Here is a 25,903-nt window from a genome sequence, read left to right as displayed (position 1 = left end):
CTACCTTGTTTTGATTTGTGTTTGTGCCTTTAAAACTCTGGTTCCACCTTACATTTCCAGACATTTTATTTTTCAAATCAAGCTCAGTCGCTTCTCATCTGTTGAGCAAAATAAGGTAAGGAAGAAGGCAATAGGCAGGTCGGTCCCCCAGTGGAAGCTCAGTCTTCGAGGGTCAGCATTCAGACCTTCTGAGCTAACTCTGAGGACAGGCCAACTTGCAAGCCAAAGCAAGATGGCCACAGTGAAACACATTGGGAGAAGGTAGGGTGGGTCACAAAAGGACATTGGTTAAGGCCAGGAGAAGGAGTGGAATCAAGAGGGTAGTCAAACTGGTATGGACATTAGTGGCTGCCAATTTCTCATGTGTGGTGTCTTCAATCCAGTCCACGAAGGAGGTGACTAGGGTGTAGATGCCAGGTTGAGAGCTCTCCACACAACCAAATGTTATGCTCACTCCAGTCAGGAACCAGACATCATTCTGCTGACAGACTAGAGGTCCCCCTGAGTCGCCCTGCCAAGAAAAGGAGACAGGGTCTCCATTACTCTCTTGAGAAGAGGCACCAAAATGCACAGAGGGTTTGATAACCTGAAACAAATTGCATGAATGTGTTTATTCATCACACTGGTGTCCATTCCTGTTTCTCGTTTTCCAAGTTTGAAGTTCAGTTCTCCACATTTCCACATCAGCTTGCATTTGTTTTTAATAAAAAAAAAGTCCTCATGAAATTTAATCAGCGTTTGAGAGCAAATTTCTCCTGATATGAATATTTTTGTACACCATTTTGCCTAATATGCACATTTTTTGCAAAGCAATTGCCTCTGATATAATTCAATTTTACATGTTATTTTGACTAACGTATGTATTAACACGCACACTTTGCTTTGGCACATGCATTTTTGTACATATTACTTGACTGGGGAACTACACTGCCAAAAAAAGCCCCCCAAAAAACATATTTCAAAGGATGGCTGTGTTTGTTTTGCAAAGTGCAAATAAGGTAGCTTTACCTTAAATGCAAACCGAATAAAAAAAATTCCCTTCTCTATCCTAACAAACTGGCATTATATTATGTGACATATTGCTGCTATTCTTTGAGATCAACACCACTGCCTGTATTTCTGGACTCTCTTGGAGTGTGGTGGGATGGCACTGTCATGACATATACCGCAAAATTTACCACTACACCACCGTCTATATTTTCCAGGGCTGGACACTGCTACTGAAAACAAGTTTTGGTTCGGCTGCGATGACCACAAACTCACAATATTTCTGCCATCGTAGCCTCACAGGCTGCTCCTGTCCCCGCCCTGCAATACCCTACATCATTGCTATAATACTCTGGTTCATGATTCTTACAAAGCAGGCATGCTTCCCAACTTCTGAATACCCAGCACAGATCATGTCATCATAGATGAACCTGTAGTCCTTGGGGATGGTCTTGTCACTGCTTATGTTGTGATAGACTTTGTTGCAGTCTTCAGCTTCTACGATCAGCACTTCCACCTTCTGTAGGGTCTGAGTGACTAGGGAGCCTTGGGCAAAAGAAAGGAAGCATAAGGCACAGTCTCAAATTTCACCAGACAACATTCATTACAGCCTTACTGGTTTTTAAGAGCCGACCAGCACGTAGTTTGCTGGTTTGGAACACAAAGTTGCCCAGCTTGTAAAGGATGGGCATCTTCATTCCCCACAAAAAAATTATGCAGCTCAGTGATACAGACCACGCTAGCTCTTTCATCAAATCACAACAAAGTGATTAACAGTGATACCTGCATTGCAAGGGGATGGACTAGGACTCTTTGGGTCCCTTCCAACTCTATTATTTTATGATTCTATTGGGAACCAACTTGTGGTCAATAGCACTTCCACCAGGCTGGAAGGCCAGCTCACTAGCTGTGCAACTACGCCCCTGAGAAGTGAGGGAAGGGCCAGAAGAGAAAGTGGTCTGTATCCACCTGCATTCTTTGGGTCATGCTCTCTGCCAAGGCCAGGTGGAACTTAGACTGGCTTCAGGTTGAGGTTCAAACTGGGCACCAGGCAGCATCAAAGCTGAATGCAGGGACCCAGGCTATGCTCCACAACCACAAAGCTGCTATGTTGATTCAGCAGGGAGCAAGCTGAGTCTCAGCCCTCTAGAATAGCAGCACAGCTGAGTCTCCATGGTGAACCCCACACATCCTGGAAGATGCTACCTTGCTTAAAGGAGGCCAGCTCTCTCCACTAGCCTCATGCTGTGATGGGGTTGGGTGAGTCTCTGGTCACACTTGGCCCTCCATGGAGTCTTCCCAGTCCAAAGATGGCAGTGCCACCTCCTTTGGCTGGGGTCATGCTGGCCCTACAAGTTCCTCTGGTAGAACTGCTTCTGGGGTGCACTTGAAGGGGACACTGAAACCTGGTCCCTGACCATGCTTTCCCCTACTTGTGATCATTGTTATGGGGCGCTCCTGCCATCTTCCCAACTTCTTATCAGCACAGATTCCTGTCTTCCTAGTCAATATGATTCCCAGCCTCCCGCCTAAGCCCTTCTCCCCTAAAGCCACAAAGCAGTGCCACCATCTCCAATAAACAGCATGACTTAGCGAGACCCCAAGCTTGTTCTTACCTCCTTTAAAGGGGACGCCCCAGCCAGCAATCCAGCACATAATCCCTCCGTAGAAGACAAAAGGTTGAAAAGTACTTGGGAGGCAGACAGGCAAAATCATTTTGGAGAATTGCACTGCGTTTGCCAGCTGCACCAGAGCAATATCGGCACTAAGGCCAACTCCAGCATAAAATGGGTGTACTATGATCTTGTTGACACTGGATGAGAACATGGCAGCTGTGGGTGCAGTGAGCTCATATTCCCCCAGGTTTACTCTGTACTCACGTACATTCAGTGGCCTGTGGGAGACAAGGAGCAATCAGTGACTTGCGCAGTGGGAAGGCTCGTGTTCAAATCCTTACTCAGCTCTGAAGTTCTCTAGGAATCCTTTGGAAAGGAGCCCACTCTGTCTTCAAGGGGTTGTTGGGAGGCTAATCATCAAGTAGTTTCCTCAGAAGAAAACCCATCCCCCCACACACCCACATAGGATTTACTTCCATAGAAACAGGTTTAGATTTTCAGAGAAAAATGGATGAAGTACCCAAGCGCTGTTCCTGGCTTCTGACACATGCTCTAAACCATTATAATACACCAAATAAGGCTTTAAATCAAGCAGACACTGTGCACTCTCCTTCCTCGGAGGTTTTCAAGCAGAGGTTGGATGGCCATCTGCCATGGATGTTTTAGCTGAGATCCCTGCATTGCTGGGGGTTGGAGTAGATGACCCTCAGGGCCCCTTCCAACTCTACAATTCTATGAATCAGTTGCCAGCATAATAGTGCATTTGACATGGTGAACTCTTAACTATGAGTAACTATTATAACTATTATTAATGTTGTATTTTATTAAAGTGAATTAATATTACACTTTAGAGAGTCACATTTCAAGTTGTTAACTCTAAACATGGTTTCCAAATTTTGCCATTTTTGGTATCAGCAACATGGATTTCTTGCGCTGAAGAATTTCAGTGGTGATGCTGGATCACATGGTGTTGATGATGATTTGTAATCAGGCCCTTCATCCCAAAGGAGCTCAGGGTGGCAAATAGCAAAATGTTAAAACAGTGCAAATTTAAAATCAAGTAAAAGTATTTAAACACAATTTAAAACCGTCTGAAAGAATTTAGAGCCTCTAAGAATCATTTAAAAGCAATTACATACCCTCGTCAAATTCAGGGTTACCATGTCTTGTACCTCTCGGCCATCAAATGCCTGAGTCAACAGGAATGTTATTAGATTTCAAGTGAAAACCAATACAGAGGGAAACAGGAGCATCTCACCAGAGAGGGCATTCCATAAATGAGGAACCACCAGTGAGAAGTCCCTGTCACACCATGTCATAGGTCAATGCTAACTGGGCAGCAGCCAGAAGTGGCACCACCAACAGGGCCTCCCGGGCCAATCGTATGGCTCGAAATGGTTGATTAGACAATAATAATAATAATAATAATAATAATAATAATTTATTATTTATACCCCGCCTATCTGGCTGGGCTTCCCCAGTCACTCTGGGCAGCTCCCAACCGAATATTAAAAACACAATACAGCATTAAACATTAAAAACTTCCCTAAACAGGGCTGCCTTCAGATGTTTTTTAAATGTAAGGTAGTTGCTTATTGCCTTGACATCTGATGGGAGGGTGTTTCACAGGGTAGGCGCCACTACCAAGAAGGCCCTCTGCCTGGTTCTGTGTAACCTCACTTCTTGCAATGCGGGAACCCTTCTTGCAATGAGGCCCTCTGTGCTGGACCTCAGTGTCTGGGCTGAACAATGGGGGTGGAGATGCTCCTTCAGGTATACAGGACTGAGGCTGTTTAGGGCTTTAAAGGTCAGCACCAACACTTTGAATCGTGCTCAGAAATGTACTGGGAGCCAATGCAGATCTCACAGGACTGGTGTTATATGATCTCGGCAGCCATTCCCAATCACCAGTCTAGCTGCTGCATTCTGGATTAATTGCAGTTTCCGAGTCCCCTTCAAAGGTAGCCCCATGTAGAGCGCACTGCAGTAGTCCAAGCAGGAGATAACAAGAGCATGCACCACTCTGGCGAGACAGTCTACAGGCAGGTAGGGTCTCAGCTTGCATACCAGATGAAGCTGGTAGACAGCTGCCCTGGACACAGAATTAACCTGTGCCTCCTCGGACAGCTGTAAGTCCAAAATGACTCCCAGGCTGCGCACCTGGTCCTTCAGGGGCACAGTTAACCCATAATAATGGTTGGCTGCACTGACCTTCCCAACAGATTGCTTTCGACTCACCCGTCAAAGCAATGGGCAGCTGTCACCACCCACTGGGATGAGATCAGGCTTCCACCGCACACATGTACCCTGTTCCTTCGGATGCTGACGGTCCACGGCCATTCCCCTTCATCAGCTTCCTGCCACCCAGTTAAACGAGTGGTATGTTTCACTTCAGGCTGGCCACAGGCTGCAGAGAGGAACCAGGAGGAGTCAGAGGGGCAGGGAGCAAAGCTAAGATTGGTGAACACCTGCCCCTTGTAGCTATGGACTCACATATCTTCCTCACCTGGTTGAGCAGAATTTTTATTGGTACCTGCAAAAGGAAAGGAGACAGGAGTCAAGAAGGCAGGGTGGGAAATTGTGAGCATTAAGGTGGAGCAGTGGTGGCTGGTCCCCATTGGGACTGATAGGGTGGGAGGCAAAGAGGCCAACAGTAGGTGGCGCCAGAGCTGGCAGAGCCAACTAATTTTCATTTTGCCCCCATCCTCCTCCCTACTGAGTTCTACAAGGGGCAACAGCAAGACTAAAGAGGAGAAAGCTGCCAGTTAGTGCTACCTTCAGGACTAGAAGCAAGGAAGGAGAATGAGACTTTGTGCTGACCACCAGGAAGGGCTTTTTCCACCTTGCTTGCCCCACTCTCCAGCTCAGGGGACCCTGGGAGCTTTCAGAATGGAGCTGCTGCCACAGGCATTATGTGTGTCTTGTGATGAACGGAGTGGAAGACCATGGGTCACGGGGGTGGGAAGAGAGTGTGAGTGAATTCAAACATGCTTAGCTCATTTTTGGTTCTTTGTTTGCTAACGTTAATATTGTTTTACAGATGTAGTGCTTTGAATTTTATAATATGACTTTGATTGTGGTTGTGCTGTTTAGCCTCTTTTTTAGTTGTTTTGTTAATTGTGTTTTACAGAAGGCGGTTGTTTTGCTGGTTATTTGTCATTACTCGCTGATGACTTGTTAATTATTTTATATGATTTATGTTGTAATTGGGATGTTCTATTATGTTTTTGTTAATTAATTAAAAGACGCCTTCTTCTTGGGAGAAAAGTGATGACAAACTTAGACAGCTTCTCAAAAAGCAGAGACATTACCTTGTCAACAAAGATCTGTATAGTTTAAGCTATGGTTTTCCCAGTAGTTATGTATGAAGTGAGAGCTGGACCATAAAGAAAGCTGATCGCCAGAGAATTGATGCTTTTGAACTGTGTGCTGGAGGAGACTCTTGAGAGTCCCATGGAATGAAAAAAGATCAAACCTATCCATTCTGGTGGAAATCAACCCTGAGTGCTCACTGGAAAGACAGATTCTGAAGCTGAGGTTCAAATACTTTGGTCACCTCATGAGAAGAGAAGACTCCCTGATAAAGACCCTGATGTTGGATAAGATTTAGGGCACAAGGAGAAGGGGACGACAGAGGATGAGATGGTTGGACAGTGTTATAGAAGCAACCAACATGAATTTGAAGAAACTCCAGGAGGCAGTGGAAGACAGGAGCGCCTGGCATGCTCTGGTCCATGAGGTCACAAAGAGTCTGACACAACTAATTGACTAAACAACAACATTATGTTATTGATATTTATTGTTTATAAGCCACTTTGTGACTCGTGTGAATGAAAAGTGGCATAGGAAGGAAGGAAGGAGGCAGCTGGGGTTTGCCTGAGGGCAGACTGATGTGATGGATAGCCTCCATGGAGATGAGCCCACAGGAACGCCAAGCTGGTCTATGGTGAAGTGTGGCCATGTCAAGAGCATGACAGAGCAAGCCACTAAAAAGCCAGCAATGGCTCGAATGAACACAGAAATTAATCTGCCTCTGGGGTGCTGATAAGAAACATCTTCTGAGTTCGGTAGCACAGAAATAAGTGCACGGAGGAAATCCAAACCTCCCAAAAGTCGTTGAAAGGCAGACCATGTTTTGGTCCAGCTAAGAATTAGCCACAAGTCTGATCATACAGTACCAGAAAACAGAATTCAAGTCCTCCCACGCTGGGCTCCGAATACACAAAGACATCTCTTCTCAATCACACATTTCCCCACATTAGAGTTGCCAGCCAGATTCTGGCAGGGTCCCAGTGCATTTGATTTCTGCTTGCAAGGGGTCGGCAAGTGAAATCTTCCCCAATACTGCATCTCCAAAAAAAAAGCAACCCATTTGAATGTTTGCATAAGATGCACTGGGTCTGGCAAGGGCAAAAAGTGCTCCCAAGAGCAGAGGATATAGTTTAGGTATTTAGGGCCCTGGATCTCATTTCTCAAGCCCCCTTAATTCCCACCAAACTTTCACCCCGTCTACTAACACAACTGCTTTAACAGCTAGAGTCCGCACCTAGGAATCTGCATATCCCCTGGCTTCTAGGGCCTCTTGCTATGACCCACTGTCCTCTCAGTTAAAGTATCCTTGCCCTTTTGCTTCTTCCACTTTGTACCCCAACCCCAATTCCTCTCCCCCCCCTCCAAGAGAATCCAGGAGTCCTGGATCATTCCTTCCCCAAAACAGGCAAAACTGGCAGCTCAGATAGGACACAGAATGGCTACCATGCCTGGAGGGAAAGAGAACAGGGGTAGTTCTCACATTCCCAGGGGACCACACAAATATACACCACTCCTGATGCCTCACCTCTCAGCAACAGGAGGAGGAGCACAATCTGGGAAGAGCAGAAACTCAGCATAGTCCGGGCAGCCCTGGATCTTCCAACTCTGATGGGCTCGGCTGCTTAGTCCAAGCAACCTTTGCAGGATCAGTGCACCAGGGAAAGGGCACAACCCAAGAGCTGGTGGTTATTGTCCTGGTGGAGTCTGCTTAGCTGTTCTTTCAACATCTACCACTCCATTCACGATATTTATTTGCAGAACTACACCACCAATAATGAGAAAAAGGATAATGTTGGTGAACAGCATAAAACAAACAATAAAATATGACAGTAATAATACTGACCTATCTCATAGGTGGGGGGGGTAGGAGAAATGAGGTAATATAGAATTTGGGGAAATAATATAAAATTTGGAGGACTGATACAATACAGAATTTGGGGGATGGCTTCTGATCACAGGTTGTGGTCTGCCCTGCCCTCTATTTAAGCCAGCAAAGCACTACCGCTGTGCTACAAAACCCAACAGGTAAATGATCTTCAGCTCTGCCCGCAGTAGCACTCAGTGTAAACTCAAACACCATCCCATCTCCTCCCAGCCTTTATCCACATCCCAGCCCTAAAGTTGTCAAGGCCCCCAGCACCCCAAGGCCTGAAGGGCAAGGGGGTGGGGCTTGTGGTGTCATGATGAGGCAGAGCCACATGATGTCAAAAAGTTGTAAACCCCTGAAAGTCAAAACTCTGCTATAAGGTAACAGCAGCAGGCAATGGGGTAGATGAATCTGTCATTTCAGCTTTTCCCAGTCATTACACATTCCCTCCTCAAAAATGAACATTTCTCCTAATATTTGTATAGTTGTGCACAATTGTTCCTAGTAGAGGCATGTTTTGCAAGCAAAACCTCCTTAAAAGAATGCATTTTTGTACATTATTTTCACTAATACACACATTTTTGGATGCGCATTCTTTTGAAGAGCTGCATCTGACTATTCAGGCAAGTGCAATTTTCAAAGGAGACAGCTGTGTTCCTATTCACATATTGGTTCAGAAACTTCAATTCATTCATTTTTAACCTAACCTTGCTACAGAGTGCATACCAGATTGCTGTTGAAACTCTTATTCCCATTCCAAGATAAAGAACAGCAACTGACACACACGGGATATGAGGGAAACTTATGCCAGTTCCTTTTGGAGGGTTTACCACTGCTACTGACCCACTCATGGGGGCTATGAGGTCAATTTAGTATCTGCAAGCTGCCTTGAGTCCCATCAGTGAAAAGGGTGGGGTATTAATAAATTTATTATTAGTTATGCCAAGTTACTGCTCAAAGTGAATTGAGCATGCATAAGAGGAGTTTGGACTAGATGACCCACAGAGCCCCTTCCAACTCTGCAAGTCTATGATTCTTTGATCTCTTCCTGCCTATTTTCTTCTCTCACACAGGCAATACACTTCTTTTTGTCACCATCTCCAAGCTACTTGAATCAGGAGTGCCAACTTGGTCCTGCAACTGTGGGTGCCCAGGGCCGTGGGTGCAATGCAGCGTGCATGGCCTTGGCCCCGAAATTTGTGGGTGCCAGGTCCCTTCATGGGGAATTTTATGGGTGCTTGGGCACCCAGGGCCCCAGGGAGTTGGCACTTATGACTTGAACCACTCCCAATACGACTGCTTCAAACCAAAGTGGGTGGAGTGTGGGTGGATGAATGGAATGGAGTGGAGTAGTGGGGTAGGACAGGGCATGGTGGACTGAACACCCCACTCCACCTCCCACTGGTCAAATAAAATATTGATTGGACAACATAGTGCCTGCTGGCCCCTGGTGGCGAGATGTGGGGGCACATGCAGATATGCTTAGCAGCCATTTGGTTCCATTGCCCAACTTCATTGTATACTTCAAAAGAGTCAATAATTTGTACTATTTTTGGATTCTGGTAGGTGGCCTCATGACTATGACATCAGCCTGATGAACTCCCCCCACCCACCCCATTTTGCCTCATCCCCTTGCTTCATATAACATTTTGCCTGATGAAGAGCTCTGCGGAATCCGAAAGCTTGCCACGCTTCTGTGGCATTTAATAATGTATTAAGATTTTAGAGGAGCGTGGTTCCTCATGGGGCAACATGGCTACATTCGTTTTGTTTTTTTACAGAACTTGGTTGTATTTGTATGCAGATTAATATTTTCAAAAGGCACTCCCAACATTTCTCCGGATGTTTTCAAATGTACACTTTGTTGAACCTTGAGCCCTAAATTTAGGCTCAATACTGTGATTGGGAGCTTAAACTGGTTTGTTAAGCAGGGTCTTGTGCAGCTGCCTGGCTGGGGTTTCTCCTAGGCTAGAGGAAAAGAGGACGTTGATCCATACAACAAAATAGAAATAGCAATTTCCCAGTCACCAGGACAATAGGCAGAAGCAAGTGCAAATCTCACGTGGGATCATAAAGTGTACACGTCAGGAGATGGCCTTTTCCTGACATGCAAGGTTTACACACGCAAGCTTGTGGCAAAAGGAGAGGTTGTGCACAGGTGTTAGGGAATCCTCACCTCCCTGCAGTCATAACTGACCACACATTGGAATAATCCCTTATCATTGTGACTCCAGTAATTTTGTAAAAAGCTGGCCCTTTCTACCTGTAGTTGTCAGATTATGGCTACATGTAAATGAAACGATGCATTTTGTCACGCATAAAAATCGCACAGGGACTCCACAGGTCTCCTCCACAAGCAGTAATGAATCAGTAAAAGATTGGTGCAAAGAGAAGAGCCTCTTTTCTCCAGCCAGCATCCAAACTGTCAGTTGGCTGCCGTTATGAGGGAGCTATGGACTCTATAGTGTCCATGAAACACAATGCTACAAAATGGTGGTCCTTCCAAGAAGTGGAGGGGGGGGGAGTCCTTCTCAAGATGGCAGCAGCCTCAGTCCACAGTTACATAACGATCTTGCGCTTGACCACCTCATCCCAGTGGTCGTTGGGCAGCCCCCCTTGGCTCGGGGATGCGGAAACGACCTTCCTAAGATGGCTCCCGGCGATCGCCGTTTCAATCCTTTCTTGCAAGGCTTGCTGTCAAGGCTTAAACAGGGTTAAAACACCAGAGATAAGGATTAAATGCTTCCCCGGAGACCAGAGAGACGCAGGAGCTTTGACAGACGGGTAGCATGACGGCAACCTTTGACCTCCCCCAAACTGGCGGAAGCAAGCCTCATAAAATGGGGCTTGGGAAGAGGAGAATTATGTGCGGAGACCTTCTCAGCATGGCTGCGTTTGAGCGCGCCCTTCGCAAGATGGCGGCGATTCCTGTCATAACCCGCCTGGCTTCCTCGCCCCGCCCGCACCACCACCACTCTCCGCTCTCTCTTTTATCTCTATGGTTCCTTCTCGAGCGTCCCTTTGACTTACTGTAGTTGTCTATGGTCTTCCGCACCCAATCGAAAGCAGCCGAGCGCTACCGAAGCGCATGCGCCGCTCCGCTCCTTCCGTCAAACCCGGCTGGGCCGTCCCGAGGTTGCGGTGCATGTTGGGATACTGGGGGTTCTGCTGCTTTTTCCTCTCTGGGGGGTCTGGGCTGAGGTTGCGGCTGCAGAGATGGTGAGTAGGGGAGGGGGAGCAGGAGAGGAGGGAGGGGGGCCGTCGGCAATAATAACAATAGTGCTGGTAATAGTAATAGTGACAGGGATAGGATACTCTCCCTCCCACTTCCTCCGCCGGCCCCCGCCCCTCCGCCGGCCCCCTTCACCTTTTTCTACTCCCCCCATACCCCAGGTTTAAGCATCTCCCTCCCGACCCCCAGCGCCTCCCCTGTGGCTCCCCCCACCCCGCCCCATCTTCTTCATATATTTATTTCTTTTTGCCCTCTTACCCTCCAGTCCCCCTGTTCTCTGCCACCCCCTACCATCTTATTTCGTGGCAACCATCCCTTTCCCCTTTTTGGGTGGCAACCCTTTCCAGCCCCCCTTGTCCAAACGGGAGGAGGTCCCTCCGCGTCTCGTCCTCTTCTTCCCTTTCCTGTTTCCCTCTCTGCCCAGCATTGGGTGTGTGCGCTCCCTTGTTGTTGTTCACACTAATAATAGCGTCCAGGCGGTTTTTTTTTAATCCTTCCCTTCCTCCATAGAGCCGAGGGCCATGTTTGTAGTTCTGCTCGGGCCCCCGAAATTTAATGCTTACAACAGCCCTGTGTGGTAGGTTGGGCTGGGAAGAGATGATTGGCACACGGTCGAGCAGGAAGTTTCACAGTCCCCACCCCTTTTTTCTGGGAGAATCTTAACTCAAGCCCCACTCTAGAATGTACCCATGACACCCAATGACCTGGTTATAGTCCTTTCTGTCTTTCTGCAAAGCATGCCTCATTTCTATCGTCACCCACCCACCAACATCTATCCTGTGTTGGTAATTCTGGCATGCCACAAATGCACGTTAACACACACAGACTATCATTGTGTTGTGGAGCATCACTATCAAATAGGGAAGAGGATGAGATTCCTGTTAGGTGACCTCTTATCTAAGATTTCTACCCACTCCCTAGTAAGGTTAAATGAGCTGTTTAACGCTTCTGAAGCAAGGCTGTCCGTGCTGCTTTATGTTGACAAAAAAGCCAAGAAGAAGTTGAGGGGAGTGGGAAATGCATTCAATGATATTTCAGGATTACAGGAGTGGCAAGGAAAGGTTGAAGAGCCTGAGTGCTCTTAGTTTGTGGAGCAGGGTGGGGGGATAAGATCTTTCAATATAAGAGGTTGCTTGAAGCAGGATGCCAACCTACAGCCACTGAGAGTTGGGTGAGAGAAAGCTGTATTTGTTCTATTATTGTTTTTGTTGTTATTTTACTCCATTCTTCCTTGGGTTTCAAGGGGTGGGGTGGGACTTGGGTCTCATCCTGTCCTATGGTGGTTCAAGACACCAATCTTTTCTTGTTTCCTAATTAAACTTGATAGAAGGGGGAAGTGTCTGAAGGTGGCTTCTGTGTCTGAAAATGCAGGAGACAACTGCTCTAAGGAGCTGAGGGAAGCATACACAGTCATTCTCACCCCACCCCACGCAATGTTATCGTCAAAACCACCCTGTGAGATATGGTAGACTAAAGGAAAGTGACTAGCCTAAGATCACCCAGTCAGCAGGGGTGTCATACAGATTTTCTTACTCCAGGAGATGTAACCAGCAAAGGATTGGTTTGTGTAGAATGGGTTGATTAAGCATCAGATAAGAGAGGCTTCCTTTCATGGTGAAGGAGAAGCTAAATGGCCTTTCAGGGACCCTCAAATTCTTAATGGAAAGGTATCCAAGACAGTCCTAAGATTTTCAACAGAAGAGAAAAGACTTTGGATTACACCTCAAAGAAAATGAGCTGGGAAATGATGCCCACACATGTGAGAACAAAGGCTAATGTGGATACTTGAAATTATGTATCTGCATTATATGCAGTGTCAAAACTGCTGCACTACCTATTGTGGGGTATTATTGTTTTAGAATTTGTCAGCCCTAAAGAGGAAAGATGTTGAGTCTCCCCCTGAAACAAGATCCAGTGAACAGATTTAGAAATCAAAATACTGGGCCGATAGGGAGGAAACAGTCTGTATTTGGAGATCTTTATCACTGTTGTTACCGTATTTCAGTGCATGAACATCTGACCTTGCAATAATGAGAGAAGTTGGGGGTTTTTCAGTTCCAACATGAATGGAGACTGTTCCATGCTAGTTTAACTTCTTAAAGGATAGATATTTATTTATTTATTTATTTATTTATTTATTTATTTATGAATTGTTTCCTATGAAACATCTGAAAGTGATTTAAATAAAATACAATAAAAAACATATTAAACCATTGCATATGTAAAAACTATCCCATTAGAATAAAAAAACCTTCACTTAGAAGGCTTGTTGAGAGAAGTAAGTCTTCCACAGGTGCTGAAAAGCCAATATAAACACCACATGATGTGCAGCAGTTGCTGTCCATTGAGCACTTTGACTTGCATACCTGCAAAATGCTGGTTAGTACCATGAGAACATGGTATTAACCTTGTTTACCCAAATTCAAAAGAAATAAGTTACACCTGGATGCTGTCATTGTGCCCGGGGCATGTTGTACCTTGTGCCAAAAGAATTTTAAAGACTAGTCTACACATGCAGCAGAATGAGTTGGTTGGATACTGAGGTGGTACAGCAGACATCAGGATGCAGATGGGACACCACACTTTGGACTGCTCCTCTGTGTAAAAATGCCCTGCAAGCAGAAAACTAGAACACTAGAAAGAGATGTTCTAGGCTAGATGCTGATGTGTTAGTTCTCTAACAAAAGTGGAGTTGTTGTTGTTTTTTTTGTTTTTAAGCTTTGGGGAGGATTTTGAAAATGTTGCTTTCCCCCCACCTACAGTCTGAAGTGGTTCAGTGCCTTCCACCAACTTGTACAGCTTTCAGGGTTGGTTCAAACAACTGTTAAGGAAAAGATCACCTTCATTGCATGCAAAAAAAATCCTGGGTTGGTGTCTCCAGTTGAAAGGATTAGGGAGATGGTGGTGGGAAAAACTGAAGCCATAGAAAGCCAGTGACAATCGGAGCTGAGCTATTTGGTCACATAGTCAGACATAGTATAATGCAGGTTTCTATGAGTTGCTCCAACCTGCAAATAGCCACTCACATGGACACTTGTGAAAGGTCATAACTGCCTTTATGGAAGTGAGTAGGAACGCTCTTGAGAACTTAGAGGTTCTCTCTCTTCTTTCTTTCTAAAGTTATAAATGGCTTCCATGGCTCAAGCTCCTGAAAAGGTGTTGTGCATCAGCGAATACTTGCTCACCATCCATTGCCACTTTTCCATTTGACAGGACGTCTTTTTAATGATCCGACGTCACAAGACGACCATCTTCACAGACGCCAAGGAGTCCAGTACGGTGTATGAGCTGAAAAGAATTGTTGAGGGGATACTTAAGAGACCCCCAGAAGAACAAAGGCTATACAAGGTAATGGGGGGTGCTTTTTCTCACTGCAGAGCATACCCCAATATCCCCTCCCTGTGGATTGCAGCTATTATAATAACAGCTGGTCTGGTCAACTTTTGTATACAGTGTAGGTGGAGAGAGAGATAACGTCCTTTGCCTAGAGGGGCAAAATTATCTCGGGGCCAACCCTGGGCACCGGTGATGCCCCTGGGATTCCCCCTTGTCCTTAGTCCCTGCCCTCTCAGGGTAATTCCACTGCCCACAAATGGAGTGGAACAGAGCTCAAGGCTGTGGGGGGGGGCTCCCCATTGTGACAAGCATAGGGTTGCGGATTTACCAAACACGTTGGCTTAATTTTTCACTCCGCTCCTCTCACAGCCTGCTGGAATGCCCCAGAACAAGTCTTGAAATATCAGCTCTACCCTTCAGTCCTACTGTTGCTCATTAAACACCCATCCCCATCACTCCCCCCCCCCCAGGATGCATGCTGTTGTGACAATGGTGTGTGCCTTTGCATGCTCCAATCTGCTGGTGTTATGGGGCCACACTGCGGCCTGTCCTCACAGAGGCAATCTCTGCTGTTCTTTACCCACCCCACTGCAGCAGAAGTTGTGTTGTGCTACCAGGTTAGTTTTTTGTGCATTGCTAAGATTTAATTTGTTGTGCAATTGCCACTTCACCCTCCAGGATGACCAACTGTTGGATGACAGCAAAACCCTCGGAGACTGTGGCTTCACCAGCCAGACAGCACGACCTCAGGCCCCAGCAACAGTTGGCTTGGCCTTCAGAGCCAGTGGTGAGTTGGGGTGTCTTGCTTTCTAGATTTGGGAAGGGGAAGGAATAAAATTTATTTGTTCCATGCATCTGTTGTCTGCCCTACAATTTGGGTACTTTTAGGCTGACTAGCCATTAAATCACCTGTTGCCATTCATCTTGGTGGAAATTATCAGGGCACCCGTTGCCTTGTGCAGGAATGAGTCGGTGGGAAGAATCTGGGTGCTGCCGGATCCTTGGCTTTTTCTCATGACCCTTTTTGACAAGGCGAATAGTGTGTAGCTGCTGCTTTGGGGCAGAAAGCTGTCTTGCAGTGCAAAGGAATATGGGGGAAGCCGATAGGTAGTTTCTTTCCCCTTAGTTTGCAGGAGGCAAAGCAGAGAAATGCTACAATAATTTCACCCAATTCAAAGCATCTGTGTGAAACAGTATAGAAGTAAAATCCTCTTTTTAAGAAAGACTTGTGGGGGGGCTGATGTGGGAGTAAGCAGCTGCTATTTTGCATCACACTCTGCTCACCCGTGCCTTTAGAAAAGCTTTCAGCTCAGGGGTTGGAAACCTCAGGCCTGGGATACAAATGCGGTCCTCTCTGCCTGGTCTTCAAAACTCTTCCCCAGGACACCAACCATGCTTTGCATCCTCCTTGTGTCTTTTTGACTGTCTGAAACCTGTCCTTGAACTTGCAGTGATGCCTCTTGTTGGCCTAGCTAGAGAGGGGTGTGCGAGTGTGTGTTGAAAATTAGCCTACTGTACAAATGGAAAAATTGCATTTGTTGTTCTGCACTATTTGACCACAAGCCTTGTCCACCACTGGCATGTGGGCTGCTCTTAGTTGACTTGTGGAATTGTTTGGTTCCAGCCTTGCTAGTTACCAGCTTGCACAAATTCAAACTGACTGTGTCATCTTCTCCTCTTCCTCCTCTCGTGTAGAAGATGCCTTTGAGCCCCTGCGCATTGATCCCTTCTCCAGCCCCCCGGAGCTCCCAGACGTGATGAAGCCCCAGGACTCTGGCAGCAGCGCCAACGAGCAAGCGGTGCAGTGAGAGGCCAGAGGGCAACGGAGCGAGCTGCACAACCCGTGGCGCCCCTTCCCCACCACCCACTCCCTCCCCCAACCCTCCAGCGTGGAGAGAGACATGGCACTGTCCCACCCCTCCAATCCAGATCCCCCTTTTACTCCATCCCTCTCTATACAAGACCACACCTCCTTCCAAGCCCCTCCCCACTCATCAAACAGAGCAATGTTTTCATTTTTGGTTTTGGAAACAATAAAAGTTCAGCTGGTTTTTTTTTCCCCTTGTCTTGTGTTGTGGGCCTGTGCTATGAAACACAAAAAACCCCTGCTTTCGGGGACTGGGATCATGTCATGACAACTAGCAAGTTTATGCCACACTGAATTTGTGGTGGTCTTTGAGATTCCAGCAAGCAGAGTCTTACGAGACCTTGAAGACTAGGACAGGCTCCCACTCTGGAATTTGTTCTGTGCTAAAAATGCTCTTCTAAGCCCCAGGGTAGGTATATTGTCACCGAACAAATGTTAATAGCCATCTCCCATCATGCTGGTGGGAACTTGAGTCCAACAACTTTTTTATTACTGGATTATCACAATGCACTGCCCTTGAAGATGACTCAGAAACTCAACCAGTCCAAAATGCAGCAACCAGATACTGACTTGGGTTCTGTTTGGATCTCATAGAACCCCTTTAAAAACAGCTGCACTAGTTGCCAGTTCATTTCTGGGGCCATTTCAAGGTGCTCACATTCATGTGTGGAGCCCTAAATGACTCAGGCCCCAGCTACATGAAAGACCACCTCCTTTCCTACAGACCCTCTCAAGTGGTAAGAGAGGCAGAGGGACCATCTTGGTAGTTCCTCTGCCCTCAGAGGCGTGTGAGGCAGTAGGCCAGGAAAAAGCATTTTATATGGCAGCCCTTTAGTTGTGGAACTGCTGACAGGCATTTATGGCGCCTTTATTTTTGTTTCTGGTACCATGGCTTTTGACATTTAAGGTATATATTTTTAGAACCCACCTTAATTCTGTGGTGGCAATTTGTTTTAAACTGTTTGTAGAAATGTGTTTTGATTTTGTAACCCACCTTGTGGCCCTGAGGTAAATAAAGGGTGGGTAATAAATTATAACATCTTGGCCACAGTTTCACCATCCTTCATCTACAGTGAAACCATAAACAGGGTCAATTCCATCATTCTGAAAGTACCTGGGAATGATGTTTTTGCAAGGGAGCTGGGCAGCGCTAAGGGCTTACCTGTAACCCTCTAGTATAACATTTGAAATTACAGTAAGCCTGTAACACACATGGACGTTGCGTTCCAATGATCCCGCCTAAACCCAAAATTGTGTATAGCCAAAACACATGGGTACAATGGTGGGTAAGATTGCCAAAGTACCCCCACCCCCATCCGGACGCCCACCCTTTTTCTGCTCCCTTTTTACATTTTTTTGCCAAGTGCATGAAGCTGATTGTACACAAGATAAATGTAAGTTGCAGGCTGACTGTACTTGGAGAAACCCTTGTTTTAAGATCTTTCAAAATGGCTAGTTCCCAGAATTTTCAAGGACATTCTTCATGGTCTTCAAGCAGCACATTTTGTTCCCCAGCCACTGGGCCTTTTTAAAAAATTGAAATAAAACACAACTTGAGGCACTTTTGAAAGTGGAGGTGGTCCTCTAGATGGCACTAGATTCCCATCAGCCATCCAGCATAGTCAATGGTCAGGGATGAGGAGAGTTGTCCTTCAACATCTGGAGGGCCCCAGATTTTTCTTCTCTAAGGGTATTGGTTTTTAATTTATTGGTCTTTTAAGATTTCACAAGGCTTTGCTGATTTTGATGGAGCAGACTAATGCAGCAAAACCCTTTGCAGCTCGTTAAAAGGTTCCTACCACAGAGTGTCATTATCTTTTCGCAAGTCCATGGAGTTCCTTGTCAGTATTTCATACAGCTTCAAATTCCCATTTAACTTACCTGAATGTGTAGATCACCTCTGCACTGAGCTACTAGCAGTGCCCTAAAGGCTATTATCATTTTTCTGATTGGGAGCCACCTTGGGGTGGCACCCCCTTTCTTTGTAAAGTATATATGTGTTAAAATTGTTGCAAGATAAGAAAAGGGGCTATTAAAATTACCCATCTAAAGCATGGCCAGAAAGCAATCCCATCTGTGTCAGGCTCTCTCATTTCAGAAACCAGCAGATTTGCAAGAACTGATTCCTATTAAAATATACGCCATTCAGTGTGCTTAAAAGAACAGCTCTTGCTCAATTATTATTATTATTATTATTTTTAATTCATAAAATCGTAGAGTTGGAAGGGACACAGAGGGTCATCTAATCCAGCCCCCTGCAATGCAGGAATCATTCTGCCCAATGTGGGGCTGGACCCCACAACCTTGAGATTAAGAGTCTCATGCTCTACTAACTGAGCTATACTTGCACATACACTTTCCACATCTGGCACTGAACATCTGGAGAGAGGGATTCAGGATAATATTCGGAGGGGGTTCTTTTGTGGAGCAATTTCGTGACAGAAATATCTTCCTAAACATACATGTTAATGTGGCTGGGTAGATTGGTGGTAGCCTGAACCAACTGTCCTGTTGTCATGGAAGGTGCATATCAGGGATGGGGAAGAAGAAGAAGAGTTTGGATTTGATACCCCGCTTTATCACTACCCTGAGGAGTCTCAAAGCGGCTAACATTCTCCTTTCCCTTCATCCCCCACAACAAGCACTATGTGAGGTGAGTGGGGCTGAGAGACTTCAGAGAAGTGTGACTAGCCTAAGGTCACCCAGCAGCTGCATGTGGAGGAGCGGAGACGCGAACCCAGTTCCCCAGATTACGAGTCTACCGCTCTTAACCACTACACCACACTGGCTCTCCCCCTGTCCCCTGCCACGGATTGTTGGACTACAGATTCCATCATCCCTGGCCATGATCAATCTGGGTGGGAGCTGATGGGGCATATCTTCCCTATCTCTAGATTATGTGAAGGGGCAAGGTGTTGGGAGGCAGAGAAGAGAAGGATCACATGTTTTTACAGCCCTTGCTTTCACTTCCAGGGGGTAGAAGTCTAAACTCATACATAGGAGGAACCACCAGGTGGTGTTAAAAGAGTTTTAAAAGCAAATGATAGCTGGGGAGTCATTTTGAGGCGTGCTGGTCTAGAAGCTGGATTCAAACCGCCTAGCCTTGTCAAGAACGTCAAGTTGTTATCTCGCCCCTCAACCAACCATCCTAAGACACCTCACAGACTTGTTGGAGATTAAAAAATAACAACTATGTATGCTGGCTGCATTAAAACGGGGCTCAAGCAGAGGGGATAGGAGTGGTTCAAAGCAGGGGACATTGGTGAGAAATACAGACATAAACTTTGTTTTTAGATTGTGTGTGTTGTTGCACACTAGCTTAAGAGAGACATTACCTGCTTTGTGAATAAAGGGAGAGTTGCCCCTTTCAAGGTGGCATTAACCAGATCCAAGTTTTGTAACTTGTTTTAGGGCCACGTTGTCTCTGAATTGGCAATGTTCGTTTTTTATCAGTTGTGGCTGCAATCCTGTGCATGCTCACCTGGGAGGAAGTCCCACAGAAATCAATGAGGCTTCCTTCGGAGTAGATTTATATGGAATTGCACTGCAAACCTTGAAGCCCCATTTCACCCTTCCTCCGAGAAGCTTAGTGTGGTGTGCAGGGCTCCTGCCTCTGCCGTTTTAATCCTCATAACAATCCTTTGAGGTGGGTGAGGCTGAGAGACGATCCCTGGCCTATTTCTGAGAGCTTTAGGGCTGACTGCAGATTTGAACTCTGGTCTCCCCCGTCTTAAGTCAATCAATAGTTCCTCCAGGGGCCAATGAACTACAGCTCCCATCTGCAATTACCACTGGCACTTGCTGGCTGGACTGATGGAAGTCTGTCAAAATCTGAAACATCTTTTTTAAAAAAATAATAGTAAAAAAGCAATTTTTCTTTTTAAAAAAAAGAAAAGAAAGGAGGGAGGCTTTAATGCTTGCAAGTGCAGAAGGGAAAGGTAGCATTTATTCCACATGAACTGACACAAAATTAGCAAGTGCATTTTTATATTTCAAACACTAAGTTTCTGGTTTGTAGTATCTCCGCCCGAGTTAACAAGTTCCCTTGCAGCGCTGCCGTCGGTTGGAGACCACGTGGTTGACTTCATGCAACGAGGCATGTGGGTAGAAGACGTTGGTTTGGTTTCGAATCAACCATGTCACGGAACAGCTAAGATGGGAGAACAACGTCCCGGTTGGGTGGCAGCAGTTTACTGTAACAGTCCGTGTCTGTGCGAAGGGGGGACTCACCACAAATGGTTAGCATGGTCTGGGCCCCTGTGCAAATATCTTTTAAAGGCACAGCTGTGTGACTACCTTTCTCTGAAAAGAAGCTGCAGTCCTCGTGCAAGAGAAAACAAGCTTTTGAGACTCTGAAATCCTTCCAGTATACATTACTGAGTTATGTATCCAGGCTTACTTGGGAGAAGGGTTGCCTTACGTCCAGGATTTCCCGGAAATATCCAGAATACTGCAGTCAGCAGCAGTGTCCTTGTGGAAATCAGTAACAAATGTCTTGGAAAAAACGGACGTATGGCAGTCCATGTCGTCAGTGCTGTTTTTGCCAATTTCCCATAAAAATAACTCAAGAAAAGCTCAACACCTTTTTTTGTCCATAGTTTCACTGTTTGAAATATAGCAACCCCACTTGGGAGTAAACCTCATTTAACACAGTGGGCCTGTTTGAGTAAACCAGGTACAGGATTGGAGCGTTCAACTGCAATAGGTTTTCAAGCTGAATTTATCTTGTGTATGCACAGTAGCGTTGTGGAACCATGGGATTTCGTTCTGGGAATCTCTGCTTTTGGGGTTCCCCACCCCCCACCCCCAATGAAAGCAAATATCGGGTCCTTAAGGTTACAAAAGTAAATGATGAAAAGTCATGGGTGATGCTTGCTGCAATATTTTACCGATAAATATTTCCAGTTGTTATGGAGCTAGATGTTGGTACTGGGTGTTGCTCCTTGCCCTTCCTCAGGCCTAGCAGATAAAATTATGTCTAAACAAATGCATGCAAATGTAGTTAATGAATTCAAGTTGCATAATTCGCCTATTCTTGAGCAGAAGTAAACCCATGTGGCCACAGCAGAGTGGGATTTAGCAAAATTCGGGCAATAAGCTACACTAAAATGAATCCTATACAGAGTGTCGCTGCTCCAACACGCTAATGGCAAGGCAGGGTGACTCAAGAGGGGGGGAAACAAAGTCTGTGTTGCACACGGCTGCAAGGTCCCCACATATCCACTTCACAAAAATAATATGCTTTTCAGACTCTTTTCCAATTCTATGTATCAAAAGTTTGGTGGAAAATATTTTTCATCTACAATGTATCTTCCCCACCCTCAGTGACATTTTGATCTGGGGGACATTAGCACATCCTCAGTACTAAATTGCTCTTAGGGTCCACAACCATTTTGTGGAGGAGTCTGCATTTTTAGGACTTCTAGCTTGCTGAACCCAATGCTTTCTTTGACATATAGAGTGACACCACCTCCAGTATATCTTTTATATTCTGTGCCCGCTGGTCCTCTCTATTCTTCCAGGTTTCTATGATGCCCACTATATCAATGCCACCCTGTAAGACTCCAGTTCATCTATCTTGGCACAGAGGCTTCTAGTATTATCATGAAAAAAACACTTGTATGCAGTATCACAGATTCATAGAATTGTAGGGTTGGAAGGTAACTTAGTCCAACCCCCTGCTATGCAGGAATATCAACTAAAGCATCTATGACAGATGACCATCCAACCTCTGCTTTAAAAACCCTAAGGAAGAAGAGCTCACAACCTCCCAAGGGAGATCATTCCACTGTTGAACAGCTCCAACCGTCACAAAGTCCTTCCTGATGTTTAGTTGAAATCTCCTTTCTTGTAACTTGAAGCCATCGTTTCGGGTCCTACCCTCAGGAGCGGGAGAAAACAAGCTTGCTCCATCTTCCATGTCACAGCCCTTTAGATATTAGAAGATGGCTGTATCTCCTCTCAGTCTCCTCTTTTCCAGGCTAAACATACCAAGCTCCCTCAACCTTTTGTCATTAGGTTTGGTTTTGACACCCATCTCGGTTGTCGTCCTCTGCACATATTCCTGCTTGTTAATTTCCTCCTTACATTGTGGTGCCCAGAAATGAATACAGGAGTTCAAGTGTGGTCTGACCAAGGCAAAATGGACCAGGACTTCCCTTGATTGGGACACTAGACTTCTGTTGATGTTGCCTAGAATTGCATTAGCCTTTTTTGCTGCTGCATCACACTGTTGACTCATGTTCAGCTTGCGGTCTACTCAGACCCCTAGATCCTTTTCACATGTACTGCTGGAGAGCCAAGTATCCCCCATCTTTTTGCAGCTGGTTATTTCTGCCTATGTGCAGAACCTTATATTTGTCTCTATTGGAATTCATTTTATTAGTTTGGGCCCAGTTCTTCAATCTAGTCATAGTGAATCCCTATTCTGTTTTCTGCTACTGCTCCCAGGTTGGTGTCATCTGCAAATTTGATGAACATCTCCTCAATTCCTTCGTCCAAGTCATTTATAAAGACATTGAACAAACACAGGACCAGGACAGAACCTTGTGGCACCCCACGTGTCACTTTTTCTAGGACGACAAGGAACCATTAGTGAGCACTCTTTGGGCTCAATCAACCAGCTACAAATCAACTTAACAGTAACCTTGTCCAGCGCACATTTTATCAGCTTCTCTGCAATAATATAATGGAGGACTTTGTCAAAAGCCAGACTTAAATCAAGATACTCTACATACACAGCATTGCCCTGATCCACCCAGCTTGTAACTCTATCCAAAAAAAGATGAGATTTGTCTGGCATGACTTGTTTTTGAGAAATCCATGCTGGGTCTTAGTAATCACAGCATCCTTTTTTAAGTGCTTACCAATTGACTGTTTTATCTGTATTAGCACCTTTCCTGGTATCAGTGTCAAGCTGAGCAGTTAGTAGTTGGGTCTTCTCCCCGGACTCCCACACCCCTTTTTGAAGATGGGGACGACTTCTGATTGCCTCCAGTCCACATGGACCTCACCCCTACTCCAATAATTACCATCGATTATAAACAGAGACTCTGAGTGCCTTTGACACTTGCATTTTGTCCCATGGTGTTTTGCCCTTTCCGAATTGCTATCCTGTGCCCCTCCCCTTGCCATGCCTTGTTCTACACCTCCCCCATTAAAATGTGCATCACTTTTATCACATTCATCCCAGGGGAAAATCTGTTCCAAACTGGACCCACAGTTCCTGTCAGCTTCCTCACCCCACTCCACCCCACCCCAAAAAATCATAGATCTGCAATTGTAGTTCTGTGCTTATCACCCAAATTTGATCAGGAGGTTTTAAAATTTCGGAACCTCCAAACACAGAATTGTGCCGGTTAGCAAACTGCTGTCACCACAATTTATGGTCCCCCTCAAGAAGTTGTGGACTCTGCTTCCTTGGAGGTTTTCTAAGCAGAGGCTGGATGACCATCTGTCATGGAGGCTTTAGTTGAGATTCCTGCATTTCAGGGGATTGGATTAGATGACTCTGGGGACCCCTCCCCACTCTACAATTCCATGATTCTCAGTATCCACTGCAAGTTCTCAGGGTGCAATCGGTAGTGCAGTTCAATCTCTCGCTCGCTTTTCGCACACTCGAGATCCAGCTGCGGGCGCCGGGGAGGGAGGGGGAAGAGATGCAAGCGCGAAATGGAGATGCACAGCGGGCAGAATGCCAGGAAAGTTTCAGAACAGGTCACTGAGTCTAAAACGCTAACAGGTGACAACTGCCCATCCCCCCCCAAGCACATAACTGAACGTCTTCCTGCAAGTAGCCGAAGCCACAGGCCGACCACATCCTGCCTCACAAAAATGGCGCCAAAGGCCTCGCCCTCCCCTCCCCCTCCACCCTTGGTGTGCTTCTGCCCATATAAGGCAATCAATGCAGTGCTACAGCTTGCCCCACAGCCTACTATGGGAAGTCAAAGCTCAGCAGCCTAGCAGCAGCTCAATCCTGCCCCACTTGGTGGCCAGAGGGCGTGGGGAGGAAGAATCTAGTAGGTCAGAGCGAGGAGGAAAGGGAGGTGCAGGTCTGGGAACTGCAACTCCTGGTTTTCTCTGCAGGAAATTTTGTGAAGCTAGGAGTTGAGGTTTCCTGGGTTCTCTGAGAAAGGAGAGCTTCGGGAGAAGAGAGTAAGAATGGAGGAAGGGTTCAGACTTCTGCTTTCTTTGAAACTATACATGCCCCAGCTCTGCAAGGCAAGGGTTAGAGAAGGAGCAAGTAGGGGCGAATGACCCGGGATGACTATAGAATTCAGTAGGCTTGCACACGCAGAACCATCATGCTCATCTCAAAACCGGCGGCCCCCCACATTCTCCCCCCCCCCTCGCGCGCCAGCAGTCCCTTATCGCTCGGAGAAGATCAGTTCTGTCGGATAAGGGTGGGTCCTTCCTGTCTCATTTGCCATGAGGTTAAAAAGAAAAAGCTACTGAGATGGTGGCAGCAAATCTGCCTTCAAATGGTGAAACAGCCACCTCCTTCTCCAGGGCAAAAGCAAGCTGAACAAATGTGCAAACAAAAGCTAGTAATTGGGAGGCATTCAAAGAAAAAAAACCCCACATAACTTTGACTGCTCCATCTTGTAGAAGTAGCAAATTTTCCTCCATTACCTGATTTTCTGACCCATTCTGACTCAAATACTATATCTGTTGGAAGACCCAGCATGATGGGCAGGGTGCAAATATGATGATGGTGGTGGTGGTGGTGCTTTAGAAGACACACACAAATGTCCTTTTTTTTCAAAAGCTGCACCTTACTCCAGCATTTTTTTGCTTCAACCACAGCCCCCCCAGGAGTTTTTTGTGCCTCGTGCCTTAAACTGGGTAGCCATATTTATTCTGTCCTTGAGAGGGGGCTCATGGCCATTGATCATCTGAGTCCTTGTGAATTTGTATTGACCCTTAATAGAGTAAACCCTCCTCACCCCACAAAAACTTTATTTATTTTCTTAGGTTTTTGTGGCACTAGCCTTAGGAGGCAACTTCTCTTTAGACTCATTCCATAGACGAGATGAGAACTGAAGCAAAGGGAGAATAACCTGGCTGGGATAGTTGGGATAGAAGGCTTGTTGGTCTTTGAATGTCTGGTGTAGATTTTTCAATTTCTTTGTTCTGTATGGGACAATGACAATAAAGATTATCGTATCGTGCTTGCCCAAGGGCACAGTGCGAATCCTGGGAGGGTTGAAGGGATCTTAGATCCTCGTTCAGGTCTCTTGCCTATGAGGCCACTCCAGCCTTGGGTTCTTTAAATCCTCCAGATGTATACCTTTATATACAATATCCCAGCTGCACTTCTTTTTTCCAAACAAACCCCTGAAATTGCTTCTCTGAGAGGGGGGATGTTTCTCAGAAAACGATGAAACTGCAGCTGGCTCTGGTGACAGTCCCAGCGACAAGTATGCAGGGAGTTGAAGTCCCTTCCCTCACCCCCACCCCAACATTCACCCACTTTCACAGGTTTTGATTTGAGCCCTTGCAGAGACCACTCTGCCCTACTCGCCCCACTCTGGCCTGCCACCCCCCCAAAAAAAGTTTTGAGAGAATGGGGAAGTGAAGGGAACGGTATAACTGGAGAGGAAGCAGGTGGGGTTTCTGATGGGGAAGGGGAGGCTTACACGCCAGGCCTTTTTTAGCTCAGTCAATAAAGCAGAAATTTGAAAGCC

At 46.1% G+C, this 25,903-nt stretch overlaps 2 protein-coding genes across 4 annotated transcripts; one reads left to right on the top strand and one right to left on the bottom strand.

Annotated features, from left to right (window-relative positions):
• Positions 1-48: 48 nt before the first annotated feature.
• Positions 49-10,632, bottom strand: LOC309517365 (serine protease 27-like). Of its 3 annotated transcripts, none has more exons than XM_082196572.1 (6): positions 10,046-10,631; positions 5,110-5,136; positions 4,842-5,010; positions 2,604-2,881; positions 1,358-1,533; positions 49-511 (listed from the first exon to the last, which is right to left on the bottom strand). In XM_082196572.1, the coding sequence occupies exons 1-6, from the start codon at positions 10,197-10,199 to the stop codon at positions 272-274; spliced, it is 1,044 nt and encodes a 347-aa protein (XP_082052698.1). In that variant the 5' UTR covers positions 10,200-10,631; the 3' UTR covers positions 49-271. The 3 variants fall into 3 exon arrangements, with proteins under 3 accessions (XP_082052698.1, XP_082052699.1, XP_082052700.1); XM_082196573.1 differs by lacking the exon at positions 10,046-10,631 and adding an exon at positions 7,441-7,521; XM_082196574.1 differs by having other exon boundaries at positions 347-501; positions 10,046-10,632.
• A 235-nt stretch (positions 10,633-10,867) lies between these two features.
• ELOB (elongin B) lies at positions 10,868-16,408 on the top strand. The gene is made up of 4 exons (XM_082196604.1): positions 10,868-11,001; positions 14,228-14,362; positions 15,029-15,137; positions 16,046-16,408. Exons 1-4 carry the CDS (start codon positions 10,999-11,001, stop codon positions 16,156-16,158), a joined length of 360 nt encoding a protein of 119 aa, XP_082052730.1. The 5' UTR covers positions 10,868-10,998; the 3' UTR covers positions 16,159-16,408.
• The last annotated feature ends 9,495 nt before the right edge of the window (positions 16,409-25,903 follow it).

Source organism: Podarcis vaucheri (genome assembly GCF_965113315.1).
Source record: "Podarcis vaucheri genome assembly, chromosome: 13".
NCBI lineage: Eukaryota > Metazoa > Chordata > Lepidosauria > Squamata > Lacertidae > Podarcis > Podarcis vaucheri.
Note: the sequence above shows the minus strand (reverse complement) of the source record. Positions and strands in the feature narration are given on the sequence as shown.